Here is a 26,960-nt window from a genome sequence, read left to right on the forward strand (position 1 = left end):
TGTGTGCTAAATCTAATACAGCTACATTTTTTAAAATGTATATATTTTAATGTAATGAGTACCTAAGAAAAAAATTTAGTAAATAGAACCTCGGAGTGCTTGTGCATATTCCTCGTGGAAAGCTAGCTGGAACATTTCTCTTTTGAGATACCTTCATTGAATCCTGGATCTTTTTATGAACTTTTCAGAGTGTTTATACTTTTCACAAACTCTTGACAGTGAAACGTAGCAACAGAGGTGAAACTAGTATCTTGGCTAACATATGTGCTTAAAATGTCACCTTTATATGATTGTATTTGGTAGAAGTTAAGAATCCATAGCAAATTTCATACTATAAATTATTTTTTTCCCGACAAATTTTTACATTTTTCTCAGGACAGAAAGTAGTTTGTTCGTGTGCTTTTAGCAGCACCTCCCTCAGAGAATTTGGGTCTATGTGACAAAGAATAATCAGATGTACAGGTGGCTCATAAAGAGGTACGTGGCCTGAAACAATAAAACTGACACTTAACCATTTAAACAAAGGATAGGTAAAGGATGTTCCATTTGGCACTAGAGGGGTATTTAAGCAAGCAATCAGAGGGATGAGAGAAGCACTCGCTAGGAGCAGAAATCAATGAAGTTCAATCTAAAAGCTACTCCTACGTTAAAAAAAACCCAAACAACTAGGAGAAAGGTACATAAATGGTACATATCTAGTGAAAGAGATTAGCATGGATGTGGTGAAAGACCCAGCACAAGAAGTCTTCAGATAAATATCATATGATTTCTCTAGCTCAGCCAGTGGTAACTTGGCTGAACTTGGAAATTGCTAGATGAAGTTCTACGGTCTCTTTTTATGTAGATTCCAAAGTGGATGTTCAAAATGGCCTCTTTTGACTTTAAAAATCTGTAAAAACTTGTGTAGATACAGGAAAAGGGATCAAACAAAAGGCCACACACCAAAAGAAGTTCAGCAAGACAACTGTTAGTGCTACTGAGTCTGATGACTTCTTGTCTGGACATTGTGCCTTAGGGCTCAACTTCATGCCAGACATCTGATGCTTTGCCTAGCAGAACAGTGGAATCCGAGAAGAGTTGCTGAAAATCACGTCCTATTTCCCAGCAAGGAAATCTTCCTTAATGTGGTGGATATTAAGCAATTCTACAAAAACTGTATTGAAAACAACCGTGTGGCTGGTTGAAGATAGGGCAATTATCAACATCTCTATGAAGAGAATGAATATACTCCATTTTTGTGGAAAGTGTAACATACACAAAGCTAACTTTAATGCGTTGATAGGTCTAAAATGTCCTGTTTCACACAAAACGTTTGCATTAGGATAGTATTTGAAAGCATGTGCATTAGGATAAGCATTCCGGATAGGAAACAAATCAGAAGCGCACTCTAACCTGGCTGGAACAGAGTGTTCAGAAAGAAAAGCAATCCACCTGAGAGGAAGACTGAAGGTGTTTCAGATTTTCACCAGATCAGTTTGTGAGATTTCCAAGGCCTCCCCTACCTCTTTATTTCTGTACAAGAAATGCTGGTTTGCCCTATCCACATCAATCTTGGATAATTTGGATTGTTATCCTGGGCTCTAGCTTCCTCTAGTCTTGCTTGTTGCATCCCAAGGAGAAAAGGTGAGTGTAGTTGCACAGGCCTCACGTAGTGCATTGCCTAGAGTAGGAACAGCAGCCTTCTGGAGAGAGGTTGAGGACCCTGTCACCATATGATGGAACTGGTAAGGAAGGATGGAACTTCCCCTGGAGTAGCTTAGCTCTGGTCCTTTGCACTTGAAGTCCAGCCAGGGTTGGAGCAGGGCTTCTAGGTTTGGCTTCATCCAGCAGAAATTCTACCTATACACCCTGAGATCTATTGCGATGGGCGTCGATGTGGGAGCAATTGGTAGAGCCCTTGAAAACACCTATTCCCAGTTCAAGCTGAAAGAGCGGTGTTACTTCATAACAGCGCTTCCAAATGGATTCCTGGCTGAAATGGATAGTGCTTTTCTTACTTGTGGAGCTCTCAAATTTCGGAGCTCTGCTGGCAAAGGCACTTGCATAATCAAAATCTTAGGGTGTAATAACTCACCCCTCAATTTAATTTTAGTTCCATGAAGTAGACCAAGAATTAACTTATTAAATACTGATGATTTTGCATTTTATACTTTGTCCAGGTTGATTTTAGGAAGGGTTTAGCCAGAACTTTAACTATTAAGTACCTACCATTTACAAATTGTGTGTAATAAAAATCAGGATTCTTAAAAAGATTGATGTTGGACATCTGACAATGAAGACAAAAATGTGTTATGTCTCCTTATCTTTTATAGGTTGAGGTTGTGACTTCTTTTTCTTCCCCTTTTTTTTTTTTAAAGTCTAAGGCACTGTGCCATAAAGCTTGTAAAGCAGTTATGAAGTTCTTCAAATCTGAATTAACATTTCCCACCTACCTATCTTTCTCTCTTTTAAGCTTTTAACCTTTGTAGTTATAAGACTAGTATCTTGGGAAGCAGCTTTTTATTTGAGCTTTATTTATATCCATCAGTGGGAGATGCTCAGAAAACATTGGGAGAATGCTGCTCTGTCATGCAGCAACTGGGAATTTACATTACAGAATGGTAAATATAGTGCAAGGATCAGTTCCTTCAGATGCTGAATCCTCATTTCGGATTTCAAAATCTTCCCATGTGTGGGTATATTTCTATGCATATCTAAATATATGCGTATATATGTATATGTTATTTGGGTTCTTTTAGTTTTATATCTTCCCTCATTATATTCAATGTAGCTTTATGTTTACATTAATACATACATTGATAATGGTTAAAGACAACATAAGTCAGAAAAGGAGGAGGAGATAATTTAGGTTTTACAAGGATAAGAGAAAGGAGGAAGGATGTGCTCGTATTGAAGGAAAAGCTTGTGCCATCATTGTAAATCTGCCTTTTATTCAGTTTTAACTTATACGACCAGCATTTGCCATGCAGATCCTTACTTTTCCTGACCCTGGCAACAGTATGGAGGTCAGATAGCCATCCAAGTGCAATGCCAAAGGCACAAACAAAAGTTTTTTTCTTCTTTGTCCATCTGTGGGTTTTCCCCTGATCCTACGTGTTTATAGGGCATATGACAACAAATTCCGTTGCATTATTTGCTATAGTTCAAGCTAATGGACCAAGGAATTTAACATAATTCTTCATATGCAGTTAAACTGTCCATTTCATGATTCCTTGTCCAAAAAACAGCTAGTGGCTGGATATATTTGGTCTGCTTTTATTTGGAGTGGCAGATGATATATCTCTGCCATGCCAGAACACTAGGAACAATATTTTGCCCTGGTTTGGTTTTTGCAGTACGTGGGCTGGCGTAGGCTCAGGCAGGCTAAAATCTTTTGATTTGGGGATAATCTTGTGTTATCTGGTTGGGGCTTGAATGTTCCCTTCTCGTTTGAAAAATGTTAACGTAGAGCCTCCTGAGAAATAAGCACTCCTAAGAGTTCAGCTTGTATTAAAACTGATGCTTGCTATTTCCACACAAACAAAAGCCACTGATAGTGGCTAGGATAGGGGAAACAAAGTTCCTCTGTCCTTTATGAAAAGATCCTCCCCACCCCCAACCCCAAATCTTTAAGTTCTGGTCTGCAACTTTATCACTATTCAAGCTAGGTCTGGGGACAAAGGCTCGTAGCTTTTCTCTTTTTCTTTTTTTTTTAAGAAGGCATGTTAGGTTTGCAGCATTGGGACATGCTTCCCTGCTGGTGTCTAAAGATGTAAAGCAGAGGATTTATGGAAGACAAAATAGAATAGAGCCTTAAAAGTTTGGCTTTAAAAATCAGAGCCAGTAGTTTGACAGATTGTTCAGTAAATGTTCATTTTATTGAGAATTATAAAAAAGGTGCTTAACGCCTCTGTACCATTAATATAATACATTTAAAGAATACTGTCAAGATTAGTGTTTCAGCTCTGAAAATTGACTGTAGGGTTTATGGGCAGCACTGTTCATACTCTGCTTGTAAGATGAGGTATCTTCTACTTACCACTTGACAAAACCATTATGTTGTTAGAAGGCTTTATACTGAAAAACTTGATAAATAGTAAAACGTAAATAAAATGTCATTTGAAAAGTGGGAGAATAGTTGCTGCCTGTCTTATAGCCAGATATAGCAGATGCGGGTTTGAATGTAAAACAGTTGTGAAAATAGCCGGTGTCAAACTAGTGCAAAATTAAACTTGTGGGGTGTTCTGTTTTCAGTGTCTGTCATTGTTGAAGTACTCCATTTCAAAAGCATGCATTCCTTTCTACAGAAAAAAAAATCAGATTCCTTAGTTGAAATTAATTAGCATTCAGAAACCAGATAGCATGTTTTTGGGTATTCATGAGATCTCTGTTTGAAAAAATGTTTTTAACTTGTAGAAATGTGTTGCAACACACAGATGGGAAGAAAAAGAAAAAAAAATCTCTTTAGCAAGCACTGTGTGTAAAAGGAATATTACATTTTGCACGCTCCTGATTACCCTGTGTAAACAGTTTTTGACATCTGTCTTTATAGTTTTCGAGGAGAGGAAGACTTTGTTAAAAGAACCATTTTTATACAGCAGTCACCATTTCAGTCTTGCTTTACCTGTATTATGAAAGCAGATGGTCTGCATGTCTTTTGAATATTTATAACTATCAAAAACAATCTCTTGCTATTCACCCTTAGGCTTATGAGATGTCAGGACTGTTCTGGTTGAAAAAAAAATCATCTTGGGTGTTTACAGAAAGGGGATTACATTAAGCTGAAATGACTATACATTTTCCAGTTTAATATTTGTCCATCAGCTGTTTAATCGTATTTAGATAATTGTGTAAATAAGTTGTTGCAGCCCTTGCCCCTTCCACTGAGCAGGCTTGAAGCTTTAAACACCGATGAATGAGTTCCGAAAAAGCTCAGGTTTTTTTTTTTTTTCTAGTTAAACAACCTGGAAGGCCTAAATAAGTTTTGGTTACAATGCTCCTTTTGAGGGAAATGTTTAATTTGCAAAGGAATCCCCGATATCTAATTCAGCCGAGTTGTGTTAGGAAGCTGCTGTGTCTGTTACTCTCTGCTAAGTCTGTTAGCATGTATTTGCTTTGTGTAAATACTGCAGCCCAAGTACCCCTTCATGAGGCATGAAAACAACCTTATTCTGCCCATATAAAAATAATTTTAAGGTTATTTAGGGGAAGTTTTGGGACTGTGGGGGTTAAAAGCTTTTTTGACTGGAAGCTGAGCAATCACTGATAACAGATTTTGCTGTGGTTGGTTGATTTGGCAGAAAAGCATGAACAGTTTTGGTTTAGATGATTGAATTAACCTGATTAACATTGTTTTTGTTGCCTTGCAAAAAGGACAACAGTATACTTTTAGCGATGATCGAACAGCACTTCACCTGGGTGAAGAGCAGTGTTAGAGGCAATGATTCAGAAATGCCTCCCTTGAAGCACCTGCAGCAGTGGCTGCAGCAATTAGCCAGCATGAAAGGCTCAGGTCCTCCCTGTGTTTGACAGGACACACCTTGCATTAGATCCTGGCACAATTCAAAAGGTGCTACTGTTTTATTGGGTTTTGTTTGATGGGCACATGAAAATATTTCTGGTTGAGATTTATGATATTTCCCCAGGGAGTTCCCCAACTTCTTTGAGAAAAGATGGTGTCTGGTTTTCAAATCTCTGGTATTTAATCTTCCAGAGAAAATGGGATTTTGTTCAATCTACGCTGGGTGAACCTCAGCTGAACTTCAGAACAAATTCTACCCCTACCTCCACACAGTTGTTGGATGCCTAATTATAATTAACTTATTTGGCTAAAAAAAGAGCACTTGGGCTGCAGCAGATGGTATCATTCCAGAATAGTGGGATTTCTGTGAAGGTGGCACCATTTCAGATGAGATCTCCCGATTCTCAGAACAGGACTGCAAGTGATGTGGTTGGGGGGAGGGAGGATGGGAGAGGGGAAAGAGGGAAATTTGAGATCTTGAAGTCTTTCAATGATAAATTTCTAGGAGATAAGTTAAGACTGTGGATCTGTGACCAGTTTTTGCAGCCTATCAATTTTCTTTGCAACGTGTGAAAAAGAAATCTGATTATGAGTGATAAATGTGATGCATTTGAATATTTGTGTGATATATTTATATTCGTCATCCTTGTACGTGGAAGGCATCTGCCTCTGTGCCTCACAGATAAGGAGGATGTATGCAGTAGTACCTGAATATGATGTGCTTCAAATGCAATAATTTTGATTTTGATTATTGATAAGCCAGGACATGGGGAACTCCTCAAGCGTAATGACCCAGGTAATATGAAAAACATCAATATGCCTCCAGTTTAGACTGTGGATCTCTGAAGACCACTAACTCATAGGCTTAATCTTAACTTTTAGGCCATAAGCATACCAGACATGCATATATGTAGATTGACGTTAAAATGTACTGTATTTCTACAGTAATAATAAATTCTATAGCGAAGTGCATCTCTCTGCACTGATGTGACTGCAGGTTTGATGACAATAAGTAAAGCAGAGAAACAATGAAATTCAGTGTTGTCAAGTTATTTTCTGAGTTAACAAGGTAGTAATATTTTATCTGGCTTGTAAAATTTTGTCTTCAGTGAATTAGTAAATAAATCATTGATTCCTCCTGATGAGGATTCTTAGCGTAGGTAATATCACTTGAATGTTTGCATGAAGTGTTCTTGAAGAAAATGCAGGATAATTTTCATTTTTAAATGTGTTTATAATGTCTGCCTTTTTTTTTTTTTTTAATCTACTTTGAAGGGCAGGGGCAATATCCCAATGTTAGCCATCAAACCTTGAAATTCACATTGTGTCAAAGAAGTTAAAATTCCTAGCAGTATTACTTAAACAGACCAGTCCTCTATTTGGTTGTAAAGTAACTGCATTAAATTTATTCCTGAAGAAGCAGGGAGTTTCACAAACTGCCATGTCATTTGTGTATCATCTTTATAAAATGACGTGGAAGAGAGGACTAGGAAATCTAAGACAAACATCTTTATCAATAATAGGTAATTTACTAAAATTATTACTAATATACATGTTTTCATGCTTACTAAAGTTAGTTGGGCAGGAGAAGACATCTGAAAGGGACAAAGTAAAATGAGAGAAAAGCCACCTTGGAGTTTAAATGGCATCCACAAAATATGCATGAGCCGATATGGGATAGTGGCCCATGACAGGTGCAGTTCCCCATTTTGCACATACCGATCTGCAGGTTTTGCATGTAGAGTACCTGTGCGGTCATATAATTTACCAGATCCACAGGACTTTTTAAATATATGCCTTATGTATCTTGTGCCCATGTTTAAGATGGTTTAATCTGTAAAAGAGCTTAAAAGATAATTTTGTACATATTAGACATTAATGATACTGCTATTATACTGGAAATTGAAATTGTATTCAGCTGGGCTTGGTTCAGGTCATTCAGGCTAGAGTTGCCGTAGTCTATTAAGATTTCACTCTCCTTTTATACCACTGACAAAAGCCTTCTAGCTAATTTCAGAAATGCCAGATTAATATCAAGAAATGGCAAGAATTTTGGTGATTCAGAGAAACATTAAAATAGCTGGCTGCTGAGTAGAGGGTATGCACATTCGGCATAAATAATACTGCCTCACTCTAGCAGTTCTGAGCCTCCACAAGTAGCTTGTTACTGAGTAATACCTTAGAAAATGGTTATAATGAACTTCACTAAGATCAATAATCAAGGTACATTTAGTCAGAAGCTGAACTAGCTTTATAAAAGAAGACTTATAGTAATATTTATTGCATTTTTACTCCAAACTCTTTCTTCCAGTGTTTATTGCAGTTTATGTAACAAAGGGTTGATGCTGTGCATCGATTTTGTGACAGTACAAATATATCTTAATGTTACATGCTCAGTAGTGAAGAAACATAATAGTCATGGCTTTGTCTTCTTGACTGTCATTTTCTTGATACACTGGACAGTTCTTGTAGTTAAACGAAAAGTAACTACTTTCCATAGAAATTTAAAGGGTGACAAAGTTCAGTCTATTGAAATTATATTTGCTAATTTTGTTGTTCAGACATCATATATTGAGTATAGTTTTCAAGTTGGAGCATTATCTCATTTTGCAAGGCTTAGTCTTAATTGATTTTGTAAAAGAATGTACTGGAACTGGAAGTTTTATGCATTGTAAATTCCACTGTTTTAAAATTGGTCAGAACTGAGCAGAAGGTAAATTTCTCACTGTAGCTGTCTGATATCTTGAGAACCTTTGAGAAAAAAAAAACATCTCTGTCATCCTTTGGTCTATTTTACAGCTAATATTCAGTTACAGAATTAGACATGACAATAAGCTTTTCATAAGCCTGTTTTTGCAAATCACTTAAAATACCGTGTTTAGGAAAAGCAAGGCTGGGTTCATTTTGGGTTGTTAGATACATATTTTATTCTGCTATAAACCCCTTTTTTTTACCCTACTCATAAGTCATTCAAGTAAACTTTGATGCTACAGTTTTCTGGGGTTTGCTCTGTGATGAGTGGCACAGAGAGACTGGACATGTGTAACTTGGGTCATTGCTTGCATTTGTGAAGGCAGTGTAGAATATGTATGCCTGTAAACTTGTGTGGGTATGTGAAGGGTCGATCAAATTTGGAAGAAGGAATAGGATGAACAAAATTCACTTTCAAGATTAGCGTCTTCCGTCCAGAGCACATTTCATTGCCTGATGTGTCTTGGTCAATAACTTTGTTCTTCCCGTAGTACATCTGCTTTTTTTTGCACCCATTTACAGTATACCTTGGTTTGTTTTCATGCTCAATTAATGAGCTTTTTAAAATGCTTTGGAAGATAGGATTAAAAATGCAATATGGTTCTCAAACTCTAAAAATACAATGGTTCAACAATTCAAATAATTTGTGCTTTGACTTGTACTGCTCTGTATTATAGATATTTTTTTTCTTCTCCCCTTTTCACAGAGTATGATTTCTTCCATTGTGAACAGCACTTACTATGCAAATGTCTCAGCAGCAAAATGTCAGGAATTTGGAAGGTGGTATAAACATTTCAAGAAGGCAAAAGATATGATGGGTAAGCAAAAAAAAAAAAATTGCCTTGATGGTGGTTACATACCATTATGTGTCACATTGAGGTCTGTCACAGTCATATAAGAAGCCAGTTCCCTTCACAATAAGTTTAAGATGCTTTTGATGAGTAGATGTAGAAAGTACATATATAGTGAAAGAATTCATTTAAATAAATATTTGCTATCGAAACAGCCAAGCTGACTTGGGTTGCCAGAGATGTAAAGCTGTCATTCTGTAAATTTAGAGATCTTCTACCACCCAGAATAATTGTTTAGAAAACCTGTTCCTGGAACTGTGACGAACTGATTTTTTAATGTATGTATTTTTTTCTTGCTCTGGCTAACGTATATTTAAAGAAACAGGTTTCTATAACTCTCACTACCTCCCAGCAAGAATGATATAATTTTATAAATTCATATCTTTCTCTAACTTTGGACCCTAATTTCCATTCATTTTAACAAATATTTGTTGTGACAATTGTTTGCTTGTTGTAGTAAGCACAAGTAAATTATCGGATAAAAAAATCTATCAGTGGGACATATTAATTCTGTGATACCTTCTCTCTTTCTTAAACCTGTTCACATAATTTTAAACACTTTATAGCAGAAAATTTTTAAATAGATTTCAAGAGAATGGATAAGGGGGGTCCTCAATTTGGATTGACTTTTGAGCTTGACTTAGCTTTCAGTATTTGAAGCAAAGTCATTAATCTACCAAAACGGGTTCCTTGCCTTTTTATAGCTTAAGGCTATAATGAAGACAATGCATCACTTTTGTGATAATTGCTTGAATTACTATTCTGAGTGAATGGCCCACTTGGATTGGTCTCTACTTTCCACGAGTGAAAAAAGGCAACTTCTTTCCTTAATCTACTTCGTGCCTTCTGTGCAACACTAAAAGCCTTCTTCTGAGACCACCAAATTTGGTGGTAAGACTTCAGTTGGTTTCAGGTGGTCCATGTGTGAGGCACCAGAGTGCCTGCATGGGAGAGTGATCTTTCCACAGCAGCCTCTCCCACTTCCTTTGCAGCAGCACTCTTGCATGGCACAATCCCTGTAAAATTTTCCTTATGTGGCCTGCCAAGACAGGTTCACCATCCATTCATCTGAGGACAGTAAAGTCAGGGAATAGGAAACAAGTGTGGTTTTGTGTATTCCTGTGGAACCTAATTCTGGGGGGAGAGGCAGCACTGCCACCAAAGCCACCTGGGTGAGGAGTAGCAGGGTCTCTGCTTGGGGACTGATCCAGGCTACGGAATATAGAACTCTCTGCAGAACAACTGGTTTGTTTTTTATCTGTTAAGTTTCTGCCCGTGATAGGACAGAGGAGAAAGACAGAGATGTGAGTGGGAATCCAGGTGCTGATTTCTTCATCCAACTCTCATCCTTGTGAAGGAAAGGGTGGCCTTGCGCTGATGACTGTTAGTGAAGATTGTAATTACTATGAAAAGCTCAGACACTGCTTTAAAAAGAAAAGCAACTCGAAAACCTTTACTGTTTAAGAAAAAAATCGTATTTGAATTTTTAAATAAATCATATTTTCTTAAGGCTGTTTTCAGACCAGAGCTGCTAAAGCTTTAGAAGTGAGATAGTTTAAAATAAAAAAAAATAACATATGTTGATAAAAAGGAAACTCCTTTATATCAACCTAGAGTTATTTTATATTGTTTAATCATGCACAAGAGGGGAACTGGAAGAACTCTTGTAGTTTAAGAAACTATGTTGTTAATTAAAAAGGAGGGTGTGTCAAGGCAGATGAGTTAATATAAGAAAAAAATTCAACCATGTTGCAAGTCACTGAAAAAAAACATGCGTACATGGTTGCAAGATAAAGCAGCCCATCTGTGTAATTTACATAAATTATACTAGTTCCTAGCAGTCCCATACAATTGATGCAGCATCTAGAAATTAGCAGAGCCTGGGGAGGTCCGCACCTCACCCTGCTTGTTACAGATTTCCAGTGGCTGGGAACTGCAGATGTCGTGTCAGGGACATCATGGGAGGAACAAAAACAGTGACTGGGGGCTTCTGTCTCTCTGGGTGGGGCATGCTTTCCCATAACAGTCCTCTTTACCCTGCACAGATGCACTTACTGTTTGCACTTACTGTTTGACCTACATCATCTGCAGTACACAGAGTGGTTTTTTGTCTCTTGTCTTTGCCCTATCTTTTTTAGGTTGCTGCCTAGTCCAAAGTCCCCTTCGTCCATCACTGTGGGATGCAGCAGCCCACTGGGTTGCATTGCACCATTTTGTATTTGTTTCTTTTTATAGCATGTCTTGCAAGGACAATCAAGTTTGTGATTTTCAGTCTTATGTTGGCGTTTTCAATGTTTCTTTTCCACTGTAGTTGAGATGGATAGCCTTTCTGAACTATCCCAGCAAGGTGCCAACCATGTCAACTTCGGTCAGCAGCCGGTCCCAGGGAACACAGCCGAACAACCTCCATCTCCTGTTCAGCTTTCTCATGGTAGCCAGCCATCAGTTCGGACCCCGCTTCCAAACCTGCACCCTGGACTTGTATCTACTCCCATTAGCCCTCAGCTGGTAAATCAGCAGCTGGTTATGGCCCAGTTGCTGAACCAGCAGTATGCAGTGAACAGACTTCTAGCCCAGCAGTCCTTAAACCAACAGTACTTGAACCACCCTCCTCCTGTCAGTAGATCCATGAACAAGCCGTTGGAGCAGCAGGTCTCAACAAACACAGAGGTGTCTTCCGAAATCTACCAGTGGGTCCGTGATGAACTGAAACGAGCAGGAATCTCACAGGCAGTATTTGCACGTGTGGCTTTTAACCGAACTCAGGTCAGTTGTCTTTTTTATTTATTTTTTTTTTTAAGTCTAAGAGTCCCTTTTTTCTCTCTCTAGTTCGTAATTGCCATCTTTAAGTCTCTCTCCTCATTTCTACCTTGTCACTTAGTTCCTTTGAAGGAAACATGCTTCCTTGCAGGACCATTGTCCCTGTTGATACAGTACCGAAATTTTCAGGGATTGGTTTGTGGAAATAGCCACTGTTTTTACAGAAACCCTTGTTCCTCTCCATAAACCTTGTGATGGTTTATGACTAACTGAACCTTCCCTGGAAAGGAAATGAAAAGCTTTGTGCAGAACCATTCACAAAGTCACCCAACAGATTGCCTTTTGTGCTGCAGTTGTACCTGTACTGACCACATGCACAGGTGTACCGGAGATGATCTTTTATTCATGTTCACATTTATTTTTAATATTTTCTAGTGAAAGTCTTAATAACATCTTTTCAGGCTTCTGAAAAGATTAAGAATCAAAAGCTTTATCTTTAGAGAATCTACTCTTTACATGTATTTCTGTAGTTTGTTGTAAAAACAGCAGTTGCTGAGCTTGCCACTGTCCACGTCAGAACATATACTTCAGCTCTTCAATGCAGAAAAAGCTAGCCTTAGCAAAGCTGATAAGTAACACTAAAATGTGTTATTTTTTACACCTGTTTTAGAAGCTAACCCTGTTATAATTTATTCTGCTCTATGAATTTAACTTAATGCCATGTTGCATGGAATTTAATCAACCAGAAATTATGGAAGAAATGTCAGTATATTCAATGCAAATAATAAGATCTCAACATTTTAGAAGTATGTTTTAACAGAAAATAAAATATTTTAATGGTATTTTTTTAATAGGAAATATGGTAAAAATACAGAGGTAAATTTGCTTTGGATTCCACATTTGTAAACGAAAACATGTACTTAGGGAACAATTTGTCCATTGCAGATTATAGTATAACAAAAAAATTGTAATTTGGGCTTCTGTTGAAACAGCTTTGTTTCTCCCTGCATAGCTTAGAGAATAAAAATTCCGTTTCAAATGCTCTGGTACCAGGTTTGAATCAGCGTGTCATTTGTAATTGTTCTGAATTACTATTGCTTTAAAATTTTGCATACTCCTTTTGCTAAAAGAGAGTCATTGTGTGAATTCTCTGTAGAGCTCTCTGTTAGTGTGTCTTTCCTCTTAACAGCAGAGGAGCTTTTCAAGATCTGGGTGTCTCATATCAAATTTCATGAGATGCATGAACTCATGCAAGGATTGCTTAAGTTAAGTTAGGTCCAGGCAGTTTCAGTTGTTACATTTAAAATTAAGTGACATAGAGTCTTGTTTAATACAGTGTTTAAAAATTTAAGTATTGATACTATGAAGTATTGAAGCAATAATTGTAGCTTCATGTTACAATGGTTTGCAACTACCATCTTACCTGGACAAAAAGCCAAGCAAGCAATTAAGGAAATAAAGTTTATTTTATATTTACTTCTCTCTCAGACTTGTCTAAAAGCACATTGTTTTCTCTCAACTTTCTCCCCCCTCTGAAGTAAATTTTTCAGTTGTTGTCAGCTAGTTTTGCATACAGCTTTTGGCATATCCTTTGTGCATGAGCGATACTCGTTACCTGAAATACAAGGATGGTTGATTCTGACTGGGCATTGAATTTTTATGACAGAGTATGAGAAGATCCTCTTTAGATGTGATGAATGCAACTGTAGAACTAGATTTCTAGTGCAAATACTGACTCTTTACTTTTGTATTCATATTATTATTTACACTAATATATATTAAAAATATGTATTAGTGTGTATTTTTCTTACTACAAATGTTCTTAGATATTTGTTCAGTTCTTCCACAGATGTTGTGGTTAACCAGCTCGGTAAAAGGTGTTCAAAGTGACCTAAAACTGGGAGGAAACCCTGAAATGATATTTGAAAACAATTCCCTTGAAGAGATATGAAATAGATATAGATATGAAATAGGTATATATATTTTGACAATTTTCAACCAAATCTACTTGAAAGAATACAGAATAGTATCCCTATAGCCTACAAATTGTGCTAGCTAATCAAGTTAGCATTTGCAGTTAGATACATAAGATTTTGCATTGTTTTTTATGTATTGTGAAAAATACGATGAGCAAAAAGGAAAAATACTAGGAGCCTAGACAGTATTAGTCTCAGTTTTGCCAAGAAATATCTCAGCATACTTTTCATATGAAGCAGAGCCCCACTGAAATAGGAGTTTGTTGTAGGCATATTTCACCTTTGCAAACCTTTTGCTAATTTTACCCACAGTGACAACTAATGTCCGAGGATAAACACAGGTACCAGCAATTCTTAGATGAAAACCTTTAGATTTGTTCTGTTTGCTGTTCTTCTGAACTCATCACAGCTTATTCCAGAATACATCACAGTTAGTTGCAATTAGGGCAGCACTTAAATAACTGATGCTATTTAGAAGTTATTTTCTAATATTGATGTAATATCTTGTCTTTTTTTTTTTTTTTTTTTTGTGTTTGGCTAGTGCAAGTGAAAATGCTTGTTTAAATTCATCTACTGTTTTCTGAGATAAAAAGCTAACTCGGGCTTACCACTGACATTTTTGAAACTATCATAAGTATATTTGAGCCATGTCCAGGGACCAGATCATGCCATCAGTTTCTAAAGGCGTAAGAACTCACTGAAATCGGTTAGTTCTGTGCAGGAAAGATCTGGTGTCAAGATACAGTCTCAGATGAGGGGAGAGATTTGCTTTCAGTGTAAAAGTTAAGGAAGGAAATGATCTATAAATTAAGAGTAGTTTAACTTAATGTTTAGTCAATAAAATGGACTTTGGTGAAATTAGCTGAAGATGTTCTCTTGTTTTTGCAGATTTATGCTCTGTAACATGAATACAGAATTTGATGGTGGTTTTTGGTGGGAAGGAGAACTCTACCAGCTTAGTGTGATAATTCAATACTTGGACCTAATTTTCAAGATTTTTTGATTTGGGGGCAAAAATGTTGACTGGAAATATTTCTACTTTTCCCCAGTCAAAGGAAAGAAATTGGTAAAAATAATTCTGAAAACTAGAATGTCTATTAAAAAAATTATTATTATTATCTATTTATAAAGCAGAAAAAAACCCTTAGCCACACTCTAGAAGTGCGTCCTTAAGAAAGAGAGGGTGTGACTTTAATATCTTCTTGAATAATTTCCCCCAACCTTTAAGTTCCAAATGGTAATTTCAAAACTGAGTTTTTAGGAATATGTCTTGTCAACTTTAATTGAAGTCCAGATACTTATAACTTGAATGAAAATTCACATCTATACAGGCACAATAGAACAACTGTTATAGGAAGCAGAAAAAATTTTGAAGGGCGGAGCGCCTTTCCACAAGAGGAATTTCTCTGTGCTCCTTCTAGGAAGGCTTCAGAGTACAGTCAGATCTGGAGTTTTGCTTGTCCGTCAGGAGTTGTGATTCCAGTTCACTGGATATAAAGAAATAGGTTGAATCCTGTTAGCACCTCTTTGCAGTGTACCATGGAAAATTTTGTTGAGTCACAATTTGTGCTAGCGATCTGAGTTTCACCCCAAACAAGACTACCAAAGGGTCTCTCTGTTTGCCAGAGTAATTTTGGTAAATTGTGTTTCAGTTGCGAGTTCACCGAGTGAATAAAAACATGGTATTTTTTTCGGCTGATATCAGTGCACTTTACAGACACCTCTGCTGTTTTGAAAGAGCAAATTCAGTATTTTCTTGTGCTTTGCTGGCCAGAAAATGGCATTGTTGTCAGTTTGTTGTCCTGGGTGGCCCTGAGCAGCTGTTGGGTGACAGTGACGATGCATTGGGGCAGACCCGCAAAGCATGGTGCAGCAGCCTCCCATCAGCAGAGAGGCTCTGCTTGCCCCTTTACATGTGCAATTAAACTGGGAGTTTCTCTACTCTGTTTTGTTCTTAGAGCTGGAACGCAGCACCAACATTTGTTGGGCTGAACCACCTTCAGCGCCCTAAACAAATAAATAAACTCCTTTCCCATTTCTGTTTTGGGTTTGTAAATGTAAACATGAGTCAGGAAACGGAAGGCTTGAGTTCCCACAGCAAGTCTGACATTTGACTCAAAGGTGTAGCTTAGCCTGGTGCACGGCAGGGTGACAAGTCCGCCCTGCGCGAGCAAGGAATCGTGTTAGTCATGGTTGTGGTTGGAACTGTAACTGAAGGCTGCCTGTCTCAGTTTGTGTACACATGCAGCCGTAAGGTTTGCTGTGTGAACTTGGGTGCTGTTGTACGAAGGTGATCTCTTGGCTCCATCTTCACGAAAGAAAGCTCTTTGCTTCTTTCGCCATGTCTGACTATTGTAATTTTTCTTCTTCTCAGCAGTGACAATGTTTGATCTGAAGGTTTTTGAGTACTTCCCAGTGTTTCTGCTGGATAACTTTTATCTCTCCCTCCTTTCTACTTCAGCCCTATGTTCGTTTAAAATATCAGCTGCCAGGACACATTGCCTTTCATTCTTATATAATGCCTGTTCTCATATATGAAAACTTCTGTGAATTTAGGACTGTGCTCATGCTAATCCTGGGCAATTGCTATATCAGAGGAGGATGCCTGGGTGCAGTAGACAGCTCCATGTAATTGTGAAACAAAATCTGAGTTTACACAAACCACCTTCTCAGGCACTGGTTTTTTTCCCTTCTCTTTTGTCTTTGGCACACTTCATTTTCCAGTAAAATGAAAAATGAAGATGGATTATTCAAAATTGATAACAGTAATGGACCATCATGTAATGTTTTATTGAATTTGAGTTCTGTAAATTATGTGGTAGAGAGAAATTTGCCTGCTTAAGTATAACAGAAATTGCCACTGTATTCATATAATTCTTCGTAGTGTAATTTAAGAAAAAGCACGCTATCCATATCACTATTGAATAAAAGGTAAAAGGTGCTATTACACTATCATGACAGCTCTCCTCTTGCTACTAAACGACATAGATAAATGTGTCTGCTTATAACTTACTTGGCAGGGATCCAGTTTTGTGGGTGGAGCTTGTGAATAATCTGCCACCTGGACATGGGATAGGAGCACCCTGCAACCTAGAGGGATAGCATTCAGGGATGTTCTACATGTTTTGGGAAGGTTTGGGCAAATTGCATTTTTCTTCTGGGAGCTTTGAAGTTCTATCAGTCTGATAAAATCTATCTGAATCAGTGATTACGTTCAAAGAGGAGACAAACTGGGGGCCAGACAGGCAGTGTTTTTGTTCATATTGGCAAACACTTTAATTTATCTCCATTTTTAAAGAATTCGTAATGAGCTTTTGAAAGCCCTGATAATATTTATTGAACATTTTTGTGCCATTAGTAATGAATTATACTTGTAATAACATGTAAACTGTCTTTATTTTCTATGAAACCTGGGAACATTTTAAGAAAATACATTTCCAGTGCAAAAAGAATGCAAGGGAGGAACAGTGAGGAGGGCTCCGAGCCTAATGGTGTTTATAATCTCTATGCAAAACAGATTTAGTTTTTAAACAACCTGAGGTATAATATGAGAAGATCACACCAAGACCAGTATCTTGGCAAACTGGTTCAAGCCTGGTAAATTGAACAGTAAATCTCTGCATATTAGCAGGGGTCAGGATGTGAGAGCTGACATTTTCTTTCTAGGATTTTTCCCATTGTACATTTTGTCTAACGACTTCTAGCCAAAAATTGAAGCAGTAGCAATAAAGTAATATTTGAAGCGGGCAAACTGTATGCTAAGACTTTGCTTGCAGCTGGTACTATATCTTGTTTTTCATGTTCTTTCCTCACATATTCTGACCTTTAGGTTCAGAGCCCTAGAAGTAAACTCTTCCTTGCCTTCTCCCAGCTCTTTCATCTATCCTCCTCTCTCCACATCTCTGTTCTCTGCCCTGCTCCCATCTCAGGTAAAGAGGCAGTGACGGGAGAAGGAGAAGGGAATGAATACTTATGGCATTTCTAATTACCAAAAGGTGTCCCACAGCAACGGAAATGCAAGAAAAAGACAAAAAAAAACATTTTCTTTATTTCCTTATTTCACTGAAGAGGGAAAAGTTATACAAGAAAACCAGCCTTTTTTACCTTTTTTAGCTGCCCACTATGTGACAAAGGCTTATACAAGCGAATATTTTCTATTATGAGCTAAAGTATTTTTCAAGGACATTTCCTGTGGCTGACAGTGGGCTTACTGTTTGTAAGGAGTCTTCCTTCCTTACAATGATCAGTCCACTTGAGTTTAGTTTTTCTTGATGCTTTTTTCCTGGTGAGGTTGTTTTAAGCTCTGTAGCAGTCAGAAACCATGGGTTTAGAACTACCCAAAAGGAGGTTGTAGCGATGTGGGTGTCTTCTCCCAAAGAACAAGCGACAGGATGAGAGAAAACGATCTCAAGTTGCAGCAGGGGAGGTTTAGATTGGATATTCGTAAAAATTTCTTCTCCAGAAGTGTTATCCATCATTGCAACAGTCTGACAGGGAAGTGGTAGAGTCACCATCCCTGGAGGTATTTAAAAGATGTGTAAATGTGGTACTTAGGAACGTGTTTTAGTGGTGGACTTGGCAGTAAAGGGTTAACGGGTGGACACTATGATTTTAAAGGTCCTTTCCAACCTAAATGATTCTATTCTGTTCTCTACATCCTGTGCTCTGCAGACAGCTTTCCCATATCTCCATTTTGGTGTACTCAGACCTAGAAAAAAATGGTAGACACAAATTTACTTTCTGTATTTGCTAACAGGGAAATTTATTACTATACCAATCATTAAGAAAAAATGTAAAACTTATATGTGACCCAAATGCCACTTTTGTCAGTAAGTCATTGCACCTTCTACATAGTTTCTGACTGGATACAACAGTGTTATTTCTTTGAATTCACATGCCTGTTCCATTGTTACAGTAGCAGTAAAAGCCTCCCATACTAATCCTCACCTTGTCCCAGCAAGCAACAGCATTTATTCGAAAAAGAAGTTCACATCTACTTTTGCAAAAGTTAGTTTTCTTATCACCATCTTGTTACAGTAGAGGATTTTTAAAAGGAGACATATTTAAAAGGAGAATTTGGCGGGGAGGGTGGATTCAAGAACCTGTTGACATTGAACTTGCAGTTGCACTCACAGTTTCATAAATATTTCATCTTTTAGAGGAATTAGGTGTCCCAGACCACCAGGCCTGCTCCATTGCTGCAAGCCGAGATGAAACAATTGTGTAGAAAACCTGGTGTGGTCTGTACAAGCTGCTGATAGCATGCTATCCTCTGCAACCTGCCCACTTCAGGCTTGCTGCTGCCGATGCCTTGTATACAGTTTTCTTTTCATTTCCCAGTGTCATTGCTGGGCTCTGAGGGTAAATGGACTTAGGAAATGAGACCTGCACAGCAGGTTCTCAAATAAATATCCCAGGCGATGGACTGAGTGAGGATTAGGATTTTCCTAATGAGGGGAGGGGAAGGTGCAAGGAGGAAGGGGAGGGCATCCAACAGTGAGTTTCCTCACTTGTTGCTAAACTCCAATATACAATTCTTAGAAAGAAATACTGACTTCAAAAGGCTTTTTTTTAGGTTGGTTATGCATTTTGTCTGTTAAGCCTGAGAACACCCCAGTGTATTTCACTTATTCTTAACATCTCATGATTGTCTGTCAACTGTGAAAGATTTCATGGCAAGTTAAGCCAGTAAAAGAAAGGAGACCTATTAGACAGATTCAGTTTATGTTGTATGTAAAACAGGTACTTAATAAAATTAAGGGTACAATTGAGGCTCTTCTCTGCTGCCTAAAATGCCATTAATATGTTCCTTTGTGGAGCAAAAAGTGCATTTGCTGCTCTTCTTCTCAGCCCAGCAGTAAGAAGAGCAAGGACTGATAAGCAGTGGCTTTGCAGAGCACAGTTTTACAGGAACTCACCTGGGCTAACTCTCGAGCCTATTTTTTTTCTTCCCTCCCTACAGGGCTTGCTCTCAGAAATCCTCCGAAAGGAAGAGGATCCCAAGACTGCCTCGCAGTCCTTACTGGTAAACCTTCGGGCTATGCAGAACTTCTTGCAGCTGCCAGAAGCAGAACGGGATCGAATTTACCAGGACGAAAGGGAAAGGAGCTTGAACGCAGCCTCTGCAATGGGCCCCGCACCTCTCATAAGCACACCACCCAGCCGGCCTCCACAAGTAAACTGCTCTCTCTGTTTTTGAGATTTGCTGATTGTGTTTTCACACTGTCCTGCTGTGTGATACATTTTTTACAAAAAAAGAAAGCTTTTACTATTGCATTTTTTTAAACACTCATAGTGTCATTATTTGCAGTGCATACTACAAATTAAGTTTAAGAAATATAATGGGTGATAATAGCAGTAATTTCTACCTGTTTTCTACTTTTAAGATAAATTCTGTCCTTTATGATCCCTATAGAATTTTTTTTCTTATTTTGTTGAGATAAGAGGTTTGCTGGGCCTGAAAGATGGTGGCTTTTAGCTGTCATCTTTTCCTACAATTCTCAGGTTCCTAATGTTAGAGGTTCAGATAGGGATTTTGAGGGATTTATCCCACTAAACTGAGAGGGAAAGAAAGCAGAAGTATAAGTACATCGTAGTGCCTTAAAAATTATTTTCCAGAAATCAAACAGGTAAAATGGAAGTGATGTGGAAAAGAAGACTCCATCCCAAAATGCTAGGCAGGCTTTCACCAGGTTGAGTTGCTGACAACTGGGTAACATAACAGACTTGCTGTATTGCTCGCTCTGAAAGATTTGGATATGTTCATTAAAACATCATTTGGTATTTATTCAAATGAAACTCCTATTGATTTCTGTAAAATCTATTTTATTTAATTCTGCAGAAATTATAAAGTTTGGTAGAGTGACATCCAGAAATTTAGTGGCATAGTCCTTGTGTCTATGGAGGAAACTCTGATGCTTGTTTTAAGGTACATGGTAAATACATGTGTGAACCATAGGAATGCACAGGATTTCCACAAAGAAGAAATGTGGTTGTGAGTGAAACACTCCAAAAACTGTATCTTTTCTGAAATATTCTGCATTGCTGTGGCTCAAAGTTGTACCTATGCAAGGAAAAAATCTGATCTGCAGATATGTGGGCATCGTGCTTTATACACAGTCCAGATTTACTATACAAAGCAAGGCTTTGGGATTGTGGGAATTTAGTGATGGTTGAGTATATAAACAGCAGGTTTTCGTTAACCAGTCATAGGCTTGTGACTATGACTATGTTCCGTACCCATTCTGAATGCTATAAATTTCTCGAGATTATTTTTCTAATTTTCCTGCAGCTAATGGATACTAAGGACCACACTAAAGTAACGAATAACAAAATTGTAGAATGGAGAACAGAAGATCACCATGACCTGCTGCAGTACTTTTCACAAGAAGAGAAAAAAATTTTAGCGGAAAGAACAGACTGTGCTAATGGTGTAGCTTTGTTATCATTAACTGAGTTTAGTCTGTAAAATCCACTATAGATATTCTTCAAGACAAGAATCTATTTACATAGTAATGCTTTAGTGGGAGATAGTTAAATAGAGATAACTGTGTTTAAAATAACATTTGAGTTTGTTTTAATATCTGTACCTGCTCCCACAGCCCAGGTAATTCAGAGCAAAGGCTAACCCTGCTTCTTAACTTATCTCTTTCTGCCAAGGTAATGTCTCACTCTGTCTCAAGTGGTCTTGGGCAATTTCACAGCTAAAGAACAGAGTTAATTACAGGACCTTCCAGAAGGATGTCAAGTCAGAGGTAGTCCTTGTATTGGTTTTAATTCACACTTTAAACTGTATAAATCCCTGGCAGCCAGAAAGAAAGTGAGACTTAGGGGTTTTCTTAACTGACGAAACATACTGTAAGTCCAGATTTGGGTGGTGGGGTGGGTGGGGGTGGATATCTGTCTCTACTGTGATCTTGTTCATAATTACATTTCATTTTTTTTAGTGTGAGTCAGGAGTATAGTTAACCTAGTTGCGACAGTTCAAAGTGGAAACAGCATAGGTTTTTGTTTTAATCCTTTTCAGATGGAAAGCAAGTTAACAAGGAAACCTGATAGACTAATACTTGAGGTCTAGAGAACAAAGCAGTTATTTTTCCAATTTTTTCTACTATTCTCTGTCATTCAGCAAAACATATTCACTTGCCCTAGCAAATGGAGTGAGAATGTAGAAATCTCTCAGCTGGGATTCTCTATGACGTTTTTACATGTTTCCGGAATTACCCACCTATAAACATCCAAAGCACTTTCCACCTGCTGCTGCGTGTTCAGAGTCCTGAGCTTGAAAACTGGGATATCTGTGTTCGTAGCATAAGTACAATACTTAATGCTAGAAATAATAATGAAATTATCCTAGTTGTAACACTGGCATGTATGACTTTACAAATCACAGCAGAAATAAATTATAGTCAGGATACTGCAAAATTATTAATGCAAGCTACTACTCTGATGACTCCCACAAAATGTCCACAGTTTACTGAATATTTGATACTAAGGGAATAAAACAACTAACATCCTTACTACTAAATTTATTACAAGCAATTATTTAAAGTTCACTGTGCAGGAATACAGCATAATATTTTTCCAGCTTGGTTGTGAGCTTCTTGGATAACCATTGAAAGAGAAAACAGACCGTTTATCCTGACAACAGAATTTACGCAAGAGCCAACGTATTTAATATTAAATCTTTAGACCAGTGTAACATTTGAAACAATTAAACTATGAAACCATGAAAAATGGGAGCTAATATGCCACACATGAAGGTTTATTTTGCAATTGCAAGTTATCAGTTTCGGAAGGATGTGAAAATAAACATCCTGAAAAGGATCTATTTTGCATTTTTGTGTTGCCAACTGGTGGCCAGACAGTAGAGCAGACTTAACCATTTAGCAGCTGAGCTTGTTCTCTGTAAATTTTGCATACTGTTGTATGCAGAAAGAGAAAGCGTGACCTTGGAGGTCTGATTGGATAGTAGGAACCCACCAAGCATAAAACCCTAGTGCCTGAGTTAGAACAAACTGTGCTGAATTTATCTCATTTTTACAGCATTCTTACTAGTTGCTACTTGAGCTAATGTATCTGGATTGTTTCCAGTTCTTTTTTGAAATCCTTTAAGAAGCTCTTTGTCCCCCTTACTTCTCCCTTTCTCTCTGACTTAAACAAAATGCAAAATCTTACTTTTTTTTTTTTAATTGGAATCATTAGCCTGTAATGCATGAGCTTTTGGGCTGCGCGTATAGCCCTCTAAGCTGGTCAAGTTGTAAAAGTTGCTACTATGTTCCACACTGGTGGACTGAGCACAAAGAGACAGTGTGCACAAGAATTTTTCCCTTGGACATTGTTCGTCTTGCCACCCCAGGGGTCAGAAGCCTGTCTGCCAGGCTCTTTCCTGGGGTACTGGAGTTTATAAGTATTAGCATCTCCATCAGGTAGGTACTGCATGGAGACATAGTTTAACCTCTGCTAGAAGGAAGGAAAAAGGTCGTTTCATGTTCTTCTTCTTTTATTAATTTCCCCCCATTCTTCAACATCTTTGTCTTGCAGATCACCCCACAGAGGTCGTTTTGAGATATTCCTTGATCAAGTTCAGAGGATGAATCTATTTCATGCTATGTAGGAATGAGAGGATCCGGGGATACTTTAGAGGATGCTGAGTTGCCAGGGATTGTGGTTTTGTCCCATCAGGGCAGTTTGGGATGTGGGGGGAAGAGGACTCCCTCCTCCTCAGTATGAATTGTTAGGGAGAATGGAGTCAGGTGGCCAATTTACATATTTTGTTTTCCAAAGTATTCTGCTTAAAGCTTTTTAGCCTGCTGTTATGAACACTTCCTTCTCAGGACAAGTAATCTCCATTTCAACAGAGCTGAGGAAGAAATCCTTCTTGCCACCCATATTCCACAAAGAAAATTTGTGTTAACTGTTGGGGCCCATCATCATCCTATGTAAAAACAGAGTATATGTAATGTCAAGAGCAGAATATAATTTCAACAAGACAATGTTTTAAGACGTATCCGCAAATCTTACATGAGTCATGGTTCTAGGTACTCATTGACAAAAACCTTCATCTCATAAATATAATCCTGACCTCTCTCTGACTCCAGATAAATTACAGTTCCTTCATGCTAAAGCAATTTCAGCTTGAGTCTCAGAGATAGGATGTCACTCTTGAAAGACTGGTCTCAAGGAGGACACTGCTTTGAGTTGTTTGAGGACCAATGAACCTCCATTGCAAGGAACTCTCTTGCACCAGCTTCCATGAAACTTGATGGTGGAGCCCTGGAGTTAAACACATGCCATATGTCAACACCAGCAAAATTTTTATTTTTAAGGCACCAAAATTTGAGATTTAGGTTGATAGTCTTTGTGGCAAGTTGCGTTTTAACGAAAGTAAAAATAAACGAAGTAATAAATGCAACCCTCTCCTCCCACCCCCACAAAAACCACCATGGAGGAAAGTTAATGGAAACCCTGACACTTAACTATAACTGCACTTCCAGGCGCCACTGTAATAATGGAGTAGTAAACCTTGTTCTGATAAAAGCTGTTCTGAAAGCAACAGCATTTATTGTACCTCCTCTGCTATTTGCAGAGCAGAACTGAAAAGTAGTTTGTTTTGCCTGGAATGAACTACTTTATGAATTTTAATGTACGATGTAATATTAAAAGCTAAACCAGGATTAAAGAAGATTTTTGTTCCCAAGCTAAAACAGTACTTATGAGAATGTGTTATATAAGATTTTTTTGTTTCAGTTTCAATGGGGAAGGAATGAGCTTCCATGTTTGTGAAAACCTCTTCGTATTGGTTATTTCTTCTGAAAAAACCTGTCCTTTTTTTTTTTTTAGGAAAAATTAATTAATCCAGAATTTTTTGCTACTGTAATCAGTACTTATTTGATGACAGGACATATCTGGGCTGGCCAAGAGGGGATGGATGTGTTAATTTTTTCAGGTATTTTTAGAAGACTAAATTGATTGGTGATAGGAAGATGGCCAAATGAATTTTTGATTCTCAGTGTGTTACATTTGTAAAATAATGCTCCTCTGTTCAGTTAGTATTTGCAAAGTTTAGTTATTGTAAAAAAAAAAAAAATTAGCTGATCTATGGTTTCTTTCCTAAACAGAAAATGTGGCTGTAAGTGTGGGTGGGGTGGGAGGTTGTGTTTAAGAGTGGATGAGAGATTATGTTTTGGTTTGCTTTTCTCTCCAAAATGAATACTTTTTCCACCTCCTCTCCAAAGTCCTGAAGTGGCATCGTTGAGGGCTTTTTTGTTTTCTGTTGGGTTTTTTTGAGGAGGAGGTTGTTTTTTCAACCGAGCTTCAAACAGCCTCTGTCTTGAACTCAATTCTAAATTCAACACAACAGCCTAGATGCTTGCTTATGTATAAATTATGAAACAGTTTTATGTATGGATATTCTCCAAGAGGTTAATTAGCATTATTGCATGGAATTCATCAGACCAGAGCAGACCAATAGTCCATCTAGTCCAGCCAGAGTCTATACCTGATCCTTGAAGAGAAATTATTAAGAGACAGGGGAAGAATTTTTATACTTGGCCAATGATGTAAATTGGAGAGGAAGAGGGTATGGCTGTGAACCACAACTCTTGATAATCCCCAAACCCATCATTTTATGACTTTAAGACTTTTATTCTTCAGAAGATCTTTGGGCTAATATGGCTTTTTGATGCAAATACTACTGTTTTCTGAATGCAGTTAGGGTTTCCTAATTAAATATCAACAGAAGGCAATAGGAGTTTGTTTTAACTTCAGTGACATATTAGATGCTGTTGAATTCATTGTACCTGTATAAAGATAGATGTGATTTGTGAACCAGACTGAGGATTTGCAGTAGTTCCCCTGGGTTAAATGCATATCCGTATTAAATTGGACACTGAGAAGTGTGGACCAAGATGCATAGTTTTAAATTATGTCTCCAGCATGGTGTGTGATGTTTTTTGATGATCTGGGTGTTCAGAGCTCAGTTAAGTGGTCTATGAAGTACTACTGCAATGTGAAGCTGCCTTTTGAAGCTGAGTAGCAATCAAAAAGGTAGTGTGCTTATAGAAGAGAGACATTTGTTCGGGATCACAAGAGCAAAGTGTTTCCTTCCCAAAAGACTTGTGTATGCGAGCTGAATACCTTCATCTTCTTATCTTCCCATTGGGTCATTCAAAGACTAGTTACAAGTTAAAATTATTTTTTTGGGGAAGGGCTGAAATCTGTTTGTCAAAATTTAAACTTGAGGTCCAAGAAGGCATGTTGACAAAGCCATCACTTTTTCATTCTCTAATTTAGCTTAGCCTGATTTTTACATGCACGCAGAGAAGTCTGTTTCTAGTTGTGTGTTTAACATCCCCATTGGTTGTCAGTTATCTTTTGGCAAGTCGCACTCATCTAAAGGTTATAAATTTGCCACTGATTTTGTATTTTTAAATGATTTCACTGTATGATGCTCAGGAGATGCACCTGCTCTTGCAGCTCCATAATGATTTGCCCAGTGTGAGCTGTGCCTTTTCCTGCTCTGCAGTGGGAAGGAGAGAGTTTTGTGCTGCTGCTCCTCATGATGCCCACTGCCTCAAATGTTTCTAAACAGCCGTTGGCCCAGGCTTGGCCATCCTCTGCTGCAGTGTCGCTGGTAAAATGTCACACTGCAGAAAAGGGCATGGCTGCAAAGTACCAGTTGTTTTCAGATGAAAGCAAATCATATGATTAAATTGTATGCCACGTTATGGGGGTTTTCTTCATTTCCCTTCTTATTTAGGACCCCTGTTTTCAGATCCCAGAAAGTGCTAATGCCTGCCAGAGTGGAGGCAAGGGGAAATGCCTGTGAACACCTTGTTCTTGCTGGAGTATTGCCCCTTGTAGTTAATGGGCTTGTGTTAGCGCAGCTCCTGAACAGCCTGATAGACAAATCAGGCTCGGCAAAAGTGGCGTGCACTCCCAGTTTCTGGGCTAGATTATTTTATCTTAAAAGCACTATGGAGGATAGCTAACACAAATTGAGCATGGCACTTCTAGGAAAAAATGGGCTCCTGATTTGCCTAAGTATGTCTCTCACTCAAACCCTTTGACTCTCGTATTGTGAGACCTGTGACATATGAAAGCTCATAGAGAGTGAGATTA

At 38.0% G+C, this 26,960-nt stretch overlaps 1 protein-coding gene across 9 annotated transcripts in view; it reads left to right on the forward strand.

Moving 5' to 3' along the window:
* The window catches only part of SATB1 (SATB homeobox 1), a 91,885-nt gene that overhangs the window by 36,657 nt on the left and 28,268 nt on the right, over window positions 1-26,960 (forward strand). For all 9 annotated transcript variants that reach the window (XM_032685302.1, XM_032685264.1, XM_032685244.1 and 6 more), the window contains 3 exons: window positions 8,958-9,069; window positions 11,414-11,868; window positions 19,801-20,013. In XM_032685302.1, coding sequence (XP_032541193.1) covers window positions 8,958-9,069; window positions 11,414-11,868; window positions 19,801-20,013 — 780 coding nt within the window. The remainder of the gene's footprint in view (window positions 1-8,957; window positions 9,070-11,413; window positions 11,869-19,800; window positions 20,014-26,960) is intronic.

This window comes from Chiroxiphia lanceolata, chromosome 1 (assembly GCF_009829145.1).
Source record: "Chiroxiphia lanceolata isolate bChiLan1 chromosome 1, bChiLan1.pri, whole genome shotgun sequence".
Taxonomy (NCBI): domain Eukaryota; kingdom Metazoa; phylum Chordata; class Aves; order Passeriformes; family Pipridae; genus Chiroxiphia; species Chiroxiphia lanceolata.